The sequence below is a fragment of the Chanos chanos genome, chromosome 2, assembly GCF_902362185.1.
Source record: "Chanos chanos chromosome 2, fChaCha1.1, whole genome shotgun sequence".
In the NCBI taxonomy this organism is placed as follows: domain Eukaryota; kingdom Metazoa; phylum Chordata; class Actinopteri; order Gonorynchiformes; family Chanidae; genus Chanos; species Chanos chanos.
The window spans coordinates 21,509,453-21,528,649 of NC_044496.1; the positions used below are offsets into that span (position 1 = coordinate 21,509,453).

The 19,197-nt window shown below is 45.9% G+C and overlaps 1 protein-coding gene across 1 annotated transcript in view; it reads right to left on the reverse strand.

Annotated features, from left to right (window-relative positions):
• The window catches only part of ankrd11 (ankyrin repeat domain 11), an 83,974-nt gene that overhangs the window by 21,490 nt on the left and 43,287 nt on the right, over positions 1-19,197 (reverse strand). Inside the window, exon 3 of the mRNA XM_030792034.1 lies at positions 875-1,020. Within this exon, the coding sequence (XP_030647894.1) occupies positions 875-961 (87 nt within the window). The 5' untranslated portion in view covers positions 962-1,020. The remainder of the gene's footprint in view (positions 1-874; positions 1,021-19,197) is intronic.

Here is a 19,197-nt window from a genome sequence, read left to right on the forward strand (position 1 = left end):
CGTGAGCGGCCCTGTTTACTGCCTGGTCTCCTAGCAATGCACACGCTCTTACACGCTAGCTCTTTCTCCCCGCCCTCCCTTCCTCTTTCGCTCACAGTCTGATGCAATCCTGTACAGAAAGCTGTACATACTCTCGCGCTTAAGCTGCCCCTCTCAAGCATGGCCTAATGACTATGACCTCATTGCTCTCAGTCTTTCTGCCAATGCAAACAGCCTGAACAGGCTCCAAATACACAACACAGAAAACAGAAAACACACACTCGCACAAAGCAAAGGACAAGCAGATCACACACTCTTTCTCTGTGGTGAGCTACCGTTTGATTTCATGAGAGAGTGATCCAGTTCAGCGAACATGTTATCGCTGATTAAACAATTAAGATAGCGAGATAAATGCCAGGCTGCTGTCGATTCACAGAAAACCTGTATTTGGTCCAAGAGTTTAAGGGAAAGAGTATATAAAACATTACATAGGGCTGACGCAGCAATATGTCATGAGGTCTTTTTCCTATCTCTGTTTCAGCAGTGCCTTGAATATAAATGTTGTTTTAGGTCATATTAACTGCAGTTTTTAAAAGATTGGGTCAATACACTACTACAGCAAAGTGGAGCACTAGTAAAATAACATGCACCAACCACTCTGGGGACTGGATTTAGATTATAATCAATATAGAGGTCTAACTCCTCACCAGTGGTATGCCACATTACTTCCTAACTGCTCTTAATGACTTTAACAGGTCATATCTATGGGCTGCAAAAGTAACTTTCATAATTTCATGCCCAGAATGGAACGTGTCTGTCGTATTCCCACTCTTATAAATTCAGAGTTGATGTTTGGGGGTCTTTGGGGAGAGGGCGGGGGGGGGGGCTTTCTCACCTTCTTCCCACCCTGCTTCTCCACCATGTCGGTGCTGAGTGGGAAGTCCTCCAGCTGGGGGGTTTTAGAACCCCCACCCTTGGGCATCGTTCAGCTATCGCCACGCCAAACCTCATTCACGCTTCCATCGCATCGTCATCGACCGTCTGCCAGAGAGAGAGGGAAGGAGAGAGAGAGGGGGGAGAGGAGACATGTTAGCATTGGGGTGCTTTTGCAACCACATAAAAATCTTTCCACTCTGCCACACAATGCTTTAATTAACAGTACATTAAATTTTCCATTTCTCCATTTTAAGCAATTTCACCTCAATTTTGGTTTCAAAGGTGAGGAGCTGGGAGAGTTCTTAGTCGTGCCCTTTAAGATTACCACAGGTTTGATTTCCCTGCCAAACCTATGGCACTTATAAAACGCACTTTAATGAAAGCCTGGAAAAAATAAAGGCCATGGACGCTGCTCATCGAAAACATGCAAATTGTTGCAGACCGACTACAACTATACTGATGGCTTCTGGTGCTTTTCACATAAGCAACTTCAACACTCTAGAATTCAAGTTTCCTGTACGTGTCATGCTATGAAGTTATTTGAAGGACAATTGTATACAAAAATGCATCTGAGTAAACCACAACATTTTTCTGAAATGACAAAGGTAGGGGTGGGCAGAGACAGAGAGAGAGAGAGAGAGAGAGAGAGAGTGTGAGTGAAAGAGAAAGAGAGAGAGAGAGAGAGAGAGAGAAAGAGATTCATACTTCAAGTCTCTCAAAAACAACTCAGGAATGTCTTTTGGAGAGAAATGGCACGTCTAGACAAATGTCTCAGAACCAAGCTAATACCTGTTCCTCAAACCGAGTGCAGAGATAGCAAGCTGAGGCTATGCTAAATGATTAACAATGCACTGGTGTCACACACCATGGGGTTCATAATTACTTGGTGCTGCACATTTCACTACAAAGAGATTAAGTAAACATTTAATCAATCACGCTACAGCACGCAAAATGCAGCAGGGTTTGTGCTGTGGAGTAGTCTAATTCTCCACCCAGCTCTGGTGTATGCTGTTCGGAGAGAGGCCTTCCCTTGCTGGAACATGAATAAGTAATATGTTAAGAGTTCCTCAATATTTCTCTCTTCCATATTGCATTTTCTCCAGAGGCCTGTCCAGAGGGCTGAGCTAAGCTGGAGTCGCCCCCCACCCCCCGCCCAAGCCCTCCCCATTCCCTCTCCTCTGTCCCTCCCTGCCCAGGAACGCTGGCACTCCACTCTGCCCTGGCGCCACAGTCCTCCCTCTGCAGCTCTCCTATTCAAAGACAGCTATTTATATCCTAGAGCCAACGACACACACACACACACACACACACACACACACACACACACCTCAACAGAAAGGAACACTGCTCTCTCCTTTCTTCCTGGTATATGGAAAGTGAGATGCCTCCCCCACCCCTCCCTTCATGTCACACATCTCAAAATGACCAAAGGTCAGTCACTGATGGCGATAAACAAACCCTCAACGCTACACACACACGCACACACTTCGAAGTAGGTCGACACTTATTCAAGAACAATACACATACTGCTAGGCCTATTTTAAGATCAAATAAAAGCGCCAAGGTTCAACCAATCATATAATAGGAAATCTGGCATTATTTCAAGGTTCTAATTCCGACACTGTATGGGTGCAAGTAATTCCACATGATTAATATTTCCCATGTTTGTGAGTGTTGGAAACTCCTTTGTGTATAATGCCACTGAGGAGGAAAGTAAGTATGAAGTTAACATGTGACTAAATTCATTTTCTCTGGCACTGGAACTGTGTGTGTGCTTCATGAAACTGATGTCTTAATTCTCTCTAAATGGACTAAGGACAAGAGACAGAAGAATGAGTATACATATGTTCTCAGCTATCGCTGCTGAGCAGGGAAGAGAACACACATGAATAGGACCAGCACCCAGAGAGAAAACAAAATAACATCAATTCCCTAACACAAGATTCATTTCCTCTGCCTTCCACCCCAATCAAAAGCAGCAGAGCATCTGCTATCTGTATGTGTGTGTGTGTGTGTGTGTGAGAAAGAGAGAGCGTGAGAGTGTGTACATGTCTGTGCCAGAGAGGCCTCTGCTTCCAGCCAGCTCTAATTCATCACACATGAGGTCTAGATTCTGCACTGTACAGTAATGTAGGTGCACTACAGAGGGATGGCGGCCCCTGTCCAAAACGAGATCCCACCGCATCCGCCTCCTGCTCTCTTACACCAAAAACAACAAGGGGCCTCCAAACACACACCATGTGCGCAGTCTGAACACGCCCTCCCGGGGGGGCCACACTCTGCCACAACGGCAACCTACTAATCTGACTGGTGTATAGAGAGGTCTCTCTCCATCAGAGTAACCATACAAGTCCCTGCCATGGCTGATACTGGTAACTACATGGGACACACTAAATGGGTGATCACGTGTGTCACATACAAATTCTAGCAGCAGTATTTCTGTGCCAAATGTTTGGGCATGTAGTAAGGGTGGTGATGTGGGCGGATGAGACAAGACGAAGCGGGCAGATTGAGAGAGGAGCAGCTGCTTTGACAGGCATTGTGTTTGTGATCAGGCACTGAAACTGACCCTGGATCAGCGGGGCCAAGCTCAGGCCCATTCGTTCAGCCCTGCTGACAGCGCAGTACTTGTCCTGACTGGTGAGGCTCACAAATGCTTGCTCTAATCTCCACCTTCTACTGGCCAGCCAAACACACACAGGCCGGTTGGCCACACCACTCCTCTGACACTGGCACCTATGTGCGTACCACGCAGAATTGGGTCGGAACATGGCCCAAACCCCAATGCCACCCTCTATTCCCTCTGAGGACAAGCAAGAAAACAAAACACAATCCAAAACCCTTTAACAAAGAAACCTCCATAAACAGAAACCTTCCTGTGGGACAGCCTCAGATTCAGACATGTATTCATTTCTTCCTCCAACTGGGCCGGGCCATTCTGTATTAACACCACCTACGTCAGAGGGCTCAACGGTGCCTGCTCATGGATATTTCTCACTATCAGACCATTTTTAACGTTCACTCAGCTGTACATGTCTGGAAATCCAATGAGGAGAGAGAGAGAGAGAGAGAGAGTTCAGCTATGTGGCATGCCCGGGCCTGCAGGGCATGTTGAGCTCCTCTGATGCCTTTGGGTCTTGATGCCACTCTGGATTAGTCCTCTGTCGGCAATAGGAGACACTCCAGGGAGAGGGCGGTCTCTTAAACCTAGTGTGCTAGAGTGGCAAAATGTGGTTCAACAGAAGACAGAAGTGCAGAGAAATGAGAGCATTCACACTTGTGTTGTGCCATTTGAACACTCCACCGATATTCTGCCACAGAGAAATGATTTTGGAGACAGGGATTATTCTTGCAGCCACAGCTCCTTGCTAGAGAGCAGTGCTCACACAGGGCTACATTTCTCTCTCTGTCTGTTACTTCCTCTCTCTCCTCTCTCGCACCACTCCCTCTGCGGTCAACCAGAGGCCAGGCCTTCATCTCTCTGCAGGATGTCTCGGTGCATCTCTCCCTTGTTTCCTCTCTCTTTGACAGCAGCACAGTTGGACTAATACGAAGTCCTTTGCTACCATCGTCACGTCCACAACCGTGAGCACTTTCCGCCCGCTCTCACTGAGGCTGTCTCAAACTCGCCACGTGGAAAAAGGTACATTGCAGCATTACAGCTGTGTTAAGCCAAAAGTGGCATGCGTGTTTGCAGAGGTGGCAGTATACGGCGAGACCTCCTACACCCCACACAGCGTCGGCAGACGCGTCAGCTGGGTCCCTTTTCAGACTGGAGCCTGCTATACCTCTTGTGTGCTGCTGTCTATGAGGTGCAGTCTATAACAAGGGCGGTGATGGAGGCTTGATGGATCCCAGGTGTTGTGAGGAGTAGCTTAATGAACAGAGCTCCAAGGCTGAGCTCTCTCTCCTCTTCCCTCCCTCTCTCCCTTGGCTCCCTCTGTACTGTAACAGCCTATTTACATTTCATATAAGAGAGGGGTGCTGCAGCAAGCCCTGTTTGGTGTGCAAATAGAACGCTGCAGAGGCCAGCCAGGCCCGCTCCTGTATCCAGGCAACTGTGGGCCTAGATTAGCTGAGCAGCCCGTGACCCGCACCAATTCATTTCATTAGAAGCTTTTGTGCAGGGAGAGAGAAGACAAACAAGCTGAGGGGAGACGCATTAGAGCTGTGAATGAAAGGCAGAAGCCCAAACTCTTCAAATCCTCTTCCTATTAGTTACTATGTCAGCTGCTCACCTCACACAGGAAGGGGGATGGGGTGGGGGGGGGGGGGGGGGGGGTGCCTGGCTCCCTGCTAAAGTGCATTGGCTGTAGTGAACGTAGTGAGGTATTCAATCATTTGGCAGGATATTCTCAGACCGCCGGCAGCTCACTGTAAGCTTTCAGTGGAGCTGCATCCAGACTGCTAACATATCTCTGCTGCAGCAAAAATAAATAAATAACTACCTGCTCAAGCCTGGTAGAGAACAGAGACAGCGTCTTATCTGCTCTGTAAGGCCAGCAGCCACCAGCACTACTTCCCTCATACTGCTCTACTCTGGCCATCTTTTGCATGCTCCATTTATTCTTATCCCTAACCTGGCCTCTTCATCCCTCATCCTTCCATCCTCCTCCATTTACTGGCATATCCTGCCATCTTGAAGACAAACACAGAAATGCAAGATACCACAGGCAGAGAAGCTGACAAACACACAGATGCACGTACACATACACAAACCACAGCAATACACACACACACAGGGCCTGTTGCCTAGCAACACTAAGACTGAGGCACGTGTTTCAGAGGAGCTGAAAGAGTGAGAGAAAAACAGCAAATGGAGAAGGAGCTGGAGAGTGAGAGAGATGGAGAGAGAGAGGGAGGAGAGAGAGAGAGAGAGAGAGAGAGAGAACTGGACCTAATGTGTGCCAACGTGTGCATGTACAGACCCCAGAAAGAAAGCAAAGGAAACCCATTCACGTCCTTTCCATCACTTTCCGCATGGATGACATCCATTTAGGTGAATTTGCCATCTTTAAGCTTGTGCTCTGCATGAGTGGGAGGGAGATTCCTGATTAAAGGACATGCTCCCAAAGCAAGCGGAGAAGCAGCTCCACGGCCCATTTTTTGTGCTCCAATTCTCCGGCCGTGGGGAGAGATGCCCGGAGAGTCACGTGATGCTAGCCTACCCAGCTCCAAACAAGCCTCACCAACACAGGCCTCTTCAAAAAGCCTACTCCTCCTCCCTCACTTCATCTGCCTGCACTCTCTCTCTCTCTCTCTCTCTCTCTCTCTCGCCTGCTGCAAACCCAGTCAAACACTCGTTGTAATTAAAGGGCACATCAGCTAGCACCAAACAGAGCCAGGAACTAAGGTGGTGCAGGATAGACTGAGTGGGAAGAGGTACATTAAAAACAAAACAAAGACTAGCTCACTGCAGAGAGTGGCAAATGCAGAAGTTACAGATATTACTGGCAAGTCTACTGGCAAGTTCACCTACCTGTGAGACTGTGACATAATAGCGTTTTATCTAAAGACATTTATCTAATTTTAGTGGATTTGTATGAGGGGTCATAACAGGCAATATTTGTAAACAGAGTGACCATCCAAGACAAGGAACATTGGTCTGATAGATGTATCACATACATAACGTTGTTCAGCCTCCTATTTCCAATGCAAATAGCTGTGGGGGCTTATGTAAGCAGGCTGTAACTTTGACTATGATTTATGCATGCCTGGCTGTAGGTTAAGCATCCTCTTGAAGCTGTTTTTACAGGCACGGTGCTCGTCTGCTCCATTCCCGCCAGAGGAGGAGACATAAAAACATGGGATAGAACTATCAACATTTTCCCTATCTATGAGAGGGCATACGAGTATGCTTTAAACTAATTCAAACATTAACCTGTCCTCTTTGCAAATACACAATTCCCAAACTGTACGAAGTTATCGAAACAAAAACTGCAGACAATCTGTGGACAATCTGTGTAATCAAAAGTATCACTGAAATAGAGTATCATTTAAGTAAAGTTATCACTGCTCCTCAGGCCTAAGAGGGGATTTCCCTTTGTCGAGCCAAAGACCAATCTGCTTATCAAAGACCAAAATAACACTAATGAGTGGATGGTAAAAGGCAATGTAGCTCATGATTAATAAAAATGATTTCTCCAATAGCAGTAGTAGGACAAAGAAGTTCATTCTCTTCTTCTGGACATAAACTTAAAGATGGAATGCTGGGAAACTGGAGGGACGCAGGGGTTGGAGTTTGATGTGGATTCACATATTGACAGGAGGCTTCAACAAGATTAGCTCTGAGATGAGAGGATTCTTGCTGGTGCTCATACACACGCAAACAGCCTTTTCTAGAGCCAGAGAGCTCCACTCTCACTCCACACTAATGAAGCCATGCCCTCCTCAGCAGTTTCTGAAGAGTTCAGGTAACAAAAAACACTTGGGGCTCAACAGCCTGCACGTACACACACGCATGCATATGTGTCTCTCGTAAAGAGAGCAAAGTGAAGGAGGGTAAAAGACAATTCCAGATATTGAGACTATCTGAAAACCAGATTGTCCTGAGTGCTTTATATTACAGATCTGAAATGTGCCTTGTACGACGGTAACTGTAAGAGACATCCCCATCTGGCAAACGGTCAGTGTTTTGGTGAGAACATTAATCTGTCTGCAGTGGGGAACAATCCAGGTCTCAGCCAGAAGTAGTCATGTGTCGTTGGTGGAGGTGAGGGCCGCAGCTCCTGCCAAACCCAATCATGTCACAACCAATCAGAGAGCCTGTATGTGTGCGGGTGTTTGGGGGATGGAAGTTAAAATGGCACACAACCTAAACCACTCAGCTACAAAAGCTCTACAAAACAACAGCTACAAAAACAAAACCTCACAGCACCCAAGATTTACCTAAGCTAATCGTCACCTTCAGAAACGTTCTATGAACATTTCATTACGAACCTGTCTGAACATTTCTTGAATTCCACATAAGGCCTTATTCTAACAATGTTATTTTTTGTCACGTGACTTGAGCCTCTTCGAAAACCATTGCAGTTTCAGTGAGTGCTCCATAAAAGGAGTGATACAAAGAGAACAAACATTCTCCGATGCATTTCCTGGGAACAGGGCATGAAAGAGTGTAAGGCTCTATTCCATTCTGCATTCAGCCTCTCTCTGACTGAACTCTGATTAACTGTGGAATTATTTAGAGATTCTGGCAGTGACTCTTAAGCTTGTGTATCCCTGAAATATATGACAGTTCCTGATGAAAAATACCCAACCCTTGTATTTATTAGTCTAATTGAGGCAAAAGTTGTATTGGCGATAATGGCCTACTGAAAAAGCAGCAGGAGCAGCATTAGCCAGGCTGCTGGGGCTAAGATGGGCCACAGGTCTGCAGTGGCCCTGTTATCCATGGCCCGCGGCAGAGCTACAGGCACCACTGCCAGGCACAACCACAACTGCTTCCATCCACCTCAACACTTCTCCAACGCTCCAGGCTTTGAACAGCTCAACACGGCTGTCATTCTGTCTGTCTCCACACTACTGTTGGTGAGAGGTAAAATTCCTTCAGCCAGTATTATGACTGTTCCTTACACTGACACACACACATCAAGTGGAATAGCTGAAAGGCATGTAGCTTTGTCCTGTACAGAGATAATCAGGAGGACTAAATGTGGCAAACTGATTCTCTCTGAGGGGAAAAAAAGATCTCTGTATGAATGCTAGCATGTACTCCACCATCTCGAAGGGTGATACAACAGCTTCTCATGGCTGCAAGGACACCGAGTACACACTTCTGGTGTGCACCAAACTGAGAGAGGGAAAAGATAACATGGCATCCCAGAGACGTGCATCTGAGGCAGTGTGTGCGTATGTGTGTGTGTGTGTGTGTGCGTGCCTGCGCGCGCGCGTGTGTGTGTGTCGGTGTGTGTGTGTGTGTGTGTGCGCGTGTGTGTGAGAGAGAGCGACAGAGACTGAGAGAAGGCACACACTGAGTGGGGTTGCATTAATTAAGGATTATGGGAGGAGGTAAAAATAAATACTAAGCATGGCTGGTTAATGAACAAAGCGCCGAGGAAGAACAGAGGGAGATGGGATGTGACCTTTTGCTGACGTGAATCTCAATACTACATCAAATAAATGCACCATCAAGCCCTGCCACCACTCATCACATCATGTTTGCATGAAACACACCGTCAAACCTTTTTCTACACGGCACAATTACGCAACCATGTGTGAAAGGCAACCTTGAAGCTGAGCCATTTGGATGCACGACTTTATGCAGGGAAGTTATGAAAAATATCCCCCAATTCCCACAGCTTCCACTGCAATGGCAATGTGTGTATTAACATGTGATTAGATGTGGGTATGAGTAGATGATGGTTGCTGTCTCTGAGGGGGTTTGGGACGATAGAGTCCACCCTGGGTTGGATGGTGGCCCCTGGTTGACAGTGAACAGTTGGCTGAGCTGCCAGAGACGATGGTGTAAACAACAGCAGTGGGGGGAAACCCGATCCCTCTCAGTGAAAAAAAGGAAAAAAAAAAGCGCACACGCAGACAGAACAGCAGAGCAAACACCACCATTATTCCAACCCATTCCTGATGGAGCCTCACTGGCGGGGACACAGTCTCACAGGAATCCACACATACACACACACACACACACACACACACACACACACACATAAAGGAGTGCAGAGACTGGTGTGTTAAACACTGGGGAGGAGTGCAGAGAGACTGGTGTGTAAAGTGTTGGGGAGGTTGCTATGGGCAGTGGTGCTTTCTCAGATCCTGTATGAATGAATGATCAGGTAAGTAGGATGAAGGCAGCAGACAGGAACAGGCAGAGAGGTGGAGCAGAGCCACCAACATACATTAATAAACCTCCCTGCACACCAAACAAAAGCCTGCTCACACCTGTTTCCATAAAGAGACCACAGCAAGTCATAAGATCCACGAGGTTACATATGAGGTCATGTCTCTTTTGCCTGTGTCATTGTACATACACAAACATGTCCTTGTGTGCACTGATACAGAAACTGTCGTGGTGAAGCGAACATAGACACACCCAGGACATGAGAGAAAAGCAGACAAAGAAGAAGTATAACTGAGATAACACTCTGAGCTGAGTACACTGGTTAATCCAGCATGCTAACCCCACCCACTCTACTTTTGACTGTCTGCCATACTGCGTCCACAGCTGGTCGTTCATACAGCGGAACAATCGATACACTCATTAGGCAAAGTAGACCTACACCAATTAGCGGTTTGGATCTGTGCCTTCCAGAAATCCTAACACTGAATTCATCAAATTTGTCAGCACATGGTAACAGTCCATGAAATCAATAAGTACCTGGGTAGGGGTTGGAGAGGAGGACTGGTAAAATGAGCTGTAACTCTATAACAAGCTGAAACCGTATTTTTATGCTATTCTGCTTGTGGCTGCACAGTCTCCGAGCTGGTCATTAAGGTTTTACTCACCAACTCCACCCTCCTACTTACAAAAGATACTCCTCCAGGGACCGAATTACATTTGTGTTACTGTGTGAGTGTGTGTATACAGAGAGAGAGAGAGGGAGAGAGAGAGAGAGAGAGAGAGATGCAGATGGGTTGACGATTTAGTAGATGATTAGAGTGGGGAGGCAGCAGGCAGGCGTGGAGCGTGTCCTGTTTAAATAATACATGCATTGCTGCTGCTGAGACACACTATTCTATGGTCTCAACACTGAGGCAGAGAACACACTGGATCTGGACTGGGCCTTTTGCACACAGCACCACATGTGAATGACTGCAGCTAAACATGCTGCTGATAATAATGCACTACTGAGGTAAGACATGCTTCCTCCTAGAACAAGCACAAAACCAGCAGCAGATGACTGATTCTCCAAAACACAGCAGTACTGACAAGAAGCTAAACTGACGAATGCCTTCTAGTACATGCATTTTCTCATTTTTTCAACACTCGGACTCAACAATCTGACCAAAATAAATGAATAAATAAACATAATACTGTCTGACAAGCTTTTATTTAGAGCAGATTTAGAACGCAGCCTAGCTGAGTATTGTAAGCCACATTAGAACCTCTGAGTTTTGATCTGTACATTACAGTTCTTGGCAGGTTGAAGGTGAGCCACAGACCAGCAGTGTCTGGCTACTGCTGAGTCAGCATGTTCTGATCCTCAGAGAACTGAGGTCATTCCTTCCACAGAATCAACTTCATCAAAAACCCAAACTGCTACGACAACCAACAACAGCAATAGCCAAAACAGGCTGCTTTTTTTTGTCCCATGGACAAAGCTATTCGCTGATGAGTCAAATATGCATTTGGCACAAATATGCAAATCTGCATGCTGAATGTCAACTACTGAATGAAATTTCTCGTGCAAAATCTTTCCCTGTGATTCCAACACGCAAACCACTCTATGTTTTGTGACTGGAGCACGTCAACAGAAAATTCATAGGGGTTAGAGCATTAATATCACAGCCCACGGAGGGATAATGAAGCTAAAGGGTCCTGTGTCCATCAGACTGCTGGGCCAGGCAGGGTCATGCCAGCTGTGAAGTTAAATCAGTTAATGAGGAGAAACGAGTGCTGCTCTAAAACTGCTTTAGTGGCCCTTGCTCCTTTCAGCTGCTGACAGGCCTGAGAGTGTCCAGGAGACTCCAATCAGACTTATTCAGTCCTTTCATTTAAGGTGGTAAAAGCACAACCTGTCCTCAGTTCAACCAGACCAAGCCCTCTGCATCCCAATCCAGTCTCTGTGACTCAGAGATGAGAGACTGGGATTTTTGTGTGTGGAGGAGGAGGAGGAGTGTGTGTATAAAGCTATGAGTTATAGCAGGGGTGACCTGAGAAAGGACTGAGAGCTGGAGTACCATGGGGCTTGCTCCTGAACAAAAGGTCCAATCACAAGGCTCCAGCAGTGGAAAGACTTAGTCAAACATGACCATATCCATACTTCAGAACTATGCCAAAGCAATGACTCAACAAATCGTCATTTATGTCTTCCTTTGGGAACTGCAAACCAAGAAACCCTTCACATGCATTCCGGGGCAAACAAAAATGTGCTCTGCTTTCCCTTGTCCATGTCTCCATCGACCGAGCTTGGGAGAAAACAAAAGACATGACTGTGGCTTGTATTCCCACAGATAAGCTCTGAGTCCCTTTCTGGCCTTGTGGCAGACTAGCAGTAACATGGCCTAAGTGCTGGGGACTTATCGGGTTTCGGCCAGGGCCGGAGGAGACAGACAGGCCTTGGCCTGTCACAATGCCTGCTCTGTCCCTCAGTGTGGCTGGGGGTGGGGTTGAGGTCTCCTGGAGTGTGGGGCTAGGGTGGGCTTGAGAGGGACCAGCTGGTGACCTGTGGGGGAGGGGAAGGTCAGCCATCTTGACTAAAGGAGTGGGCTCTGGGTTAATACTCATGCTACCTCCAGTTCCTTAGTCTTGCTGAGAAAGAAAATCTAATGGTCTGTAACTGGGAACTGAGCTGAACACTCAACTGATTAAACATTTTAGAAGCAAACAGATAAACACTCGCTTACATCACTAACCTCTGAATGAAAGAGAGGGAGAAAGCAATAAACCATCAAACAATGTAAGTACGTTTTTAACTCACTAAACAGTGTCTCCCACAACAATCACCTGACAACTAAAGGGTAATATACTTGGGAACTAAATCCTAAACAAGCCACAAAGCCATAACCTAGTTTCATTTCAGACTGTATGGAAACTCCAGTAATTGACTGGAAAGCCTGAGGGGGAATTGTTCTTCCTCTTTTGTTTCTATGGGTTTCAGTGCTTCAGCGCATCAAAGCAATTCAACACCTCCAGACATCAGCACTAACCAGATGTGTGCAATTTAGGTAATTAAGGCTTTTTGCCCATGTCACTCTGCAGCCCTACCGCATCGCATCGCAAGCACACATTTTTCAACAGAGCTTCACCACAAACAACGCACAGTTCAGAGCACTCAGGGCTCCCTGAGCAGCGTTCACACCCAGCTGCTCTCTGCGTAGCTGGAGAACGCTGTCCACACTCATAGCCGAGCAGAAAAACTTACACAGCAAAAAGACCAACCCAAGTGGCCATGGTCCCAAACAAGTCTACCCTTCCACTCATGAGCTCTCACACTCTCTCTTTTCCTTACTCTCCCCAGAGTCTGGAATTTCCTGTTGATGGCCTGCCGCAAACACCCCACATACTCATGGAAAAAAGTTGGGGGTTTCTATGCAACCAATGAGGGGGAGAGACAGAGAAAGGCAGAGCGAATGTATGAGAGGGTGAACATCACAAAAACATCAGAGACAAGCTATCCAGCATCCAACAGAAACCAGCCTATTCTCAGAAGCACTACGTCTGTCTAGTCTATTCACAGTCTATATGACACTAAACCTCTATGGAAATTCAACACCAACAACACAAACCAGCCTCATTCTTACGAAATGGTATGAGATCACAGACTGTGAGTTTAGCTGGACAATGCAGCCCAGTTGAACAGGACTGACAACAATGCAGAAGAAATCACAATAATAAAAGCAGCAGGCGAGCAGAACTTCAGTGACATGGACACAGACAACAGGTTGAATGCGTTAGTCCCTGTGCGTTTGGAGTGGCTCTGTAGTCTCACTAGTCCAACAGCAGGGGCACAGGATATGTGACAGCCCATTTGCAGACAGCACAAGGGATGCATTGAGACTGGGAAGCAGGGAAAGATGATACATGTATGTGAATGTGCAGACTGCATACTCAAGCCTCTCCTGTTGCCAGCACAAAGCTCCCATTTTAAGCCATGCGGCCCCCTTCTCTCTCCCCGTACTCTAAATGGTTGTGTTCTGTCCTATGCTCCTCACTGCTCCCACTGCAGAACGACATTTAACGCACTAGAAAAAAAAGGAGCTATTACAGCACCATAACCGTGGTATGAGATGGTTTGAAGTGCTGTCTACAAGTCTTCCCTTTGTCTTTAAAGGCCTTCTTAGTCCAATGACTCAACAAAATCTCTCATAGCAGCACACACACACTTTCTCTTACTCTTAACACAAAAATGCACAAGAACACACACATGCACGTGCACACACACGCACATAATGCTTGTAAACACTTGTAAAACTAGGTCAAAGCTGTATGCTGTTTCTTGGGCAGTATCCCTCATTCCTAAGCGCCACAGACGTTTACCCCCTGGCCCCGCAACCTTTTCCCCATACTGGGCCCCATTTTAGAGGTCTCTCACATACACGCACACATTCCCAGTGCTGGAGGATTGCATAACAGAGAGGGGGGAGTGAGGGGCCCCAGTGGGTGCGGGGACAATGGCTGAGCCAGGACTTCCCTCTCTCTGAGCAGAAGGGCACATTCATATGCAGATCTTATGCCATGTGTGCACAGAAAGAGAACAGTCGCTTTTCCACGGTGGAACGACACACACACACACACACACACACACACACACACACACACACACACACAATTAAGAAGAGATGTGACCAAAACACACACAAAGAGATTACACAGCATTTGAAACAGTCCTGTTACTAGCTGAGGTAGGGCTGTGTTTACATGTTGACAGAGTCTAAGGAGGAGGAAGGCTTTAAGATATCTGAATCTCATCAGCAGCGAAGGATAGGAGACCAGTGTGCTTAGGGTTAACTTTGGCTTCACTGGTACGAATCCAAAAACTCTGTCAGTACTTTCATGGCAGTTACATACAGAGACAGGGAACAGTTACAGCAGTACAGTCTGTAAAAGAACATAGTGGTGATGATAAATGAAGGCCAATGATCATTTTCAGAAATGGCATCTCATGGGCAAGCCTATCAGGCCTTCTCTGAAATAGAAAAGATTCTCCTTGCTATTTTAACACTGGTTGTTACATACAAACTGGCAGTTCAGCCCGATGGGTGGACCTTCAGAGCAATGCCGTTTTGATGGTGCTAAGCCTCATTTGTGTTGGTGAAATAGTCTACCCTGTTCATGGAGCAGTTTGTACCTTAGGACCAGTTTAGGTTGTAACATGGTTGACTTGAAAGAAAACTGAACCAATTAACAGCCAAATTCATCATAACAGAACAAATTTAATGCAACCCGCACCAATGTTCTTGAAAAATTATGAAGTAAGAAAAGTAATCTGCACTAATTCTTCTTTTAATGAGAGTGTAAGAAAATTAAACTTGAGCAAAAGTTATTTTAAGGCTCTTCTCCATGGTAATGAGTAAAATAAATCTAAACAAAAGTACATTTTACACTAAGGGTCTTCAAGAAACCGACTGTGAGAACATGAACCTTGAGCACCAGGTACTTCAAAGAAACACATGACAACTGCAAAATGACGACTGAGTGTTCTGCTCTTTTTCAAATCAATGCCCAGCTACTCCCAGAAAAGAGAAATAAGTTGTTGCACACAGGAGCTTAGAGATTATATCTACTTTGATTGTTTATGTGGATTCATACTTTCGAAAATAATCTACATTATTTATTGTGCAAGTAATACACTGTGTGCTGTGTTGTTATTTAAAATAGTTACTTGGTAAACACTGCCATTAAAGCTGTAGTAATCATCCGCTTAGTTAAAGCATATATGCATGCCACACACAAGGACTACGCATATGTTTTGAATATATGTATATTTTATTATGCAATGCACGTGCATATTCTGGTACTGAAATAAGAAAAGAAAAAGAAAGCCATACCACTTTTAAGTTACATTTAACATTACTGTTGATGATCAAAAAAACATACGGTATGGACTGTCCTCTGACATGTCCCTGTGCTTTGGCATCGTGTTTGAAAGCAATGGAGAAAAAACCCCCAAAAAGCTTCAATTACAAGAGCTAAGGTGGGCAAAGAAATGTAGGTTTCACTGCACAGTGTGAATCGGACCAAGGACTACAGAAACCTGCTTTTTGGTTTTGACACAAAACCATTACACCCTTGCTCATTTAAAGCAATTTCAAAGCTCTGCACTGGAGGTTATCCAAAGGCAAGCTTGAATTTCTTGGAAAGAGCCTTGAAACATGCAATACGAGTGTTGTCTACAATGAGCATAATGTTAGGCTCGGTCACATGCCATCAAATGCCTCTCACCCCTTTTCTTTAATGCCAATGCTTCACATAAACTGATCCAATAATCCACATAAAGTCCAAAAGTGCCAGCCTGAATGCACAGGAAGCAAAGACTCCATAAGGAAATCGCTGAATAATAATACTAATAAAAAAAGACAAAACTGTGCCGTGCTATGTTGAAAGTGTGTGGCTTGAGTCTTGCATTTCTTCACCAGTTTAAGTGAACGCCTGATTTTAAATCTCTTCACAGAAGTGCACGACTACCACTAATGACAAACAGGGACGGCAAAGCAATCACTACTCTGTTCCTTGCATCTAGTGGAGTGATGCCTTCCACTGCTCTATGCAACATCATCTTGCTCCCTAAACCATGTGGTAAGACTGAAGTATTGAGACTCTAGTTAAATGTCTGTACTGTGGTCATTACTGAGTAGGACCCTTTATTACAGGGCAAACATTTTCTACTGTCATATTGAATAAATGGGATGTATGTGTGTGCAGGCAGGTCGGTGGAATAGGCTGGAGCTGAAGTCTCCTTCACGAGGTGCTTGCCTGAGGCTGTGGAGGACATCAGTAAGGCAGTGAGAGACTTTGATGTTCACTGACATGTCCGCTCTGCTCTGCGTACACAGGCTCTAGTGAATCAATGCGCTAGAGCATCTCTGAGTCAAAATAATTCCTGTGTCCATCATGTCACATCTAACACGAAGGACAAATGAGGATCAGCTGAAAATCAGGCAAAAACACAGGGGCAGAATAATACTGCAGAGGCAAAATACAGAAGTGGAAGCATGCAATCATGCTTACAAAAAAACCCCAAAAAACTGGGCTCACTCTCCTCACTCGACAACATTCTCTCTCTCTCTCTCTCTCTTTCTCTCTCTCTCACTTTCCTCCTGCATTCAGAGGCTGTGGAGTGCAAAAATCCGTGGGCATGTGAAGCGTAAAAAAATGAGTCATCATGACCTACATAGGCAGCGCATGGAAGAGAGGCATCAGCTTCCGCATATCTTTGTATTTACACGGTTTCATTCCGCTTATACCTTTTTAAGGGAGGGAGGAGGGAGAGAGAGACAGAGAGAGAGACAGAGAGAGAGGCAGAACGAAGTAATGAAATAAATACTAAATACTGGTAAAGGGATTCACAAAGTAAACATGCCCAAATCTTCTACAGCGGTAGTCTATACGAGAGGCACTGCATGGGGACAATGGAAAAGGGGGAGAGCAAGTGAGGATAAAGACAGTAGTCGGGGAAGGAAGTGTTCTCATAGACCGTCATTACAAGCTTTTCCTGTGTGATGGGACCCTCACCCTCCACCCCTAGCCATCTCATCCCTAACAGCAGAGCAAATCAGCCATTCACAAGATGAATAGACACTGCATTAGTGCGGTCTCTCTCTCTCTCTTTAACACACACACCACTTATTCATGTCAGGCAACCACATCTCCAGTCTAAAAAGTGACCATTTGATGCGTGTGAACACACAGGCGGTGTGCAGGCGCTGGAGAGCCGGCAGGCTGAGCATTCGTTAGCGTAAGGACACTATTCCCTTTGCTCGTTGTATAATGCAGCTTGGGAGATGGCAGGCGCACCTTTGCCGTGGCTGGACCGATCTAAAGTGCTTCTTGTGCAGAGTGAGGGCAACAGCATTCCATCTTTAATCAATAGGCTCTGCAGAGGGCTTCAGTTCCCTTAGAAGGCAAGCCCTGTGTCTGTTTTCCTAATCACCTCCTCTTCCCTACCCCCCTTCCTTTCCAATACAATGGAGCTGTTTTCACATTACAGGCTTCGCTTATGAAAAGGAAAAGAAATCTCAGTTAGAGAGAGAGAGAGAGAGAGAGAGAGAGAGAGAGAGAGAATGAGTGCTAGAATGACAGTATTTACAGCAATTACATAATGAAAACCAAACTCACACATGGATAAGAAATTTGGCCAGTGGTGTGAGAGTTTACTGAGTGTGGAGCTGAATATTGTCCAATCAAATCAGCTGAGGAGCTTAGGTAAGGCTCTCGTTTATTAGAACAGAGGAGAGCTGCATTCTGAAGAGAGAAGCGGCTCCAGCACTGACACCAAAGATTAAATGAAGAGAGAATAGAAAGGACAGAGAGAGAAACACAGCACATCGATCAGCCGAGAGGCGAGCGCTAAACAACCCCAGCGTGAGCAACAGCACACCACAGTGCAGTATCGATGGGCTGAAAAACGGAGCGTTTAACGGGCAGACTTAAGACAAATTGTGTTATTACCTACACTGCTTCAAATGCTGTGTGGAAGACAGCAATTAGCAGGAGCTGTTTTAGTCCACATTAGCCCACATTCTGCCTACGTTTGTCTGAGGAGTGACTGCGCTACTCTAAGTCTCGATTTGTCTATATCTGCTGTGTCACCATAAACAGAGCCAGGAGGCAGAGAATACACTGCTCCAGCCAGACACAGATATGAGAACAACACGCTGTGGATATGAGGGAGGTCTCAAAAGCAAAGCATAAGCTAGGCAATAGTGAAGTAAATGTACAGTGTTATACTTACAGTTTGAGAAACATGTGGTACCTCAAGCAAAGTGTGTTAGCTAGCCAAATCACCTGGACCAGTAATTATTCAGTTCGAGATCGTAAGTAACACCAATTGTACGCACACACGCACACACAAATCTCTGAGTGTAAGAGCACTGATCAAATACTAACTCCTCATCCATATTCTCATCAGGAGGTGAAGGACTGTTCTCTCATTTTCTCCTCTGACACAGAGAGAGAGAGAGAGAGAAACAGAGAGAGAGAGAGAGTGAGTGAGGGATGAAAGGTGAGAGGTGAAAAGGAAAACAGCAGGCCAGAGACCCAGGATGTCTGCTTTCAATCAGAGCTGTCCTTTAAGCAAACAAAAGCTGACCACATCAAGCCCTCTCCTCTCTTCCCCTTTTACCAGCGCTGCCCTGAGGGCTAAGTAACACAGCTCTCAATGCACTCAACACAGCACATAAGATAAGCACCTCTGCCTGCAACACTGCATAACCCTCCATTCACCTTTCATCCAGTGCTTAGATACCTCATGGACAATGCACATCTTCTCTATTTATTATATGAGCACAGTCCTGGGGAAACACAGAGTGCTGGTTTCTAGTATGTGAATGTGTCTGCACAGAGAGAAAAGAGGGTTTGAAAGTACACCTTACGAATGAAGACTGGCTAGCCCTCCCCACAGACCCAGTGATTAGACAGGGGACGAGTAGGGTTGAGTGTGAGTG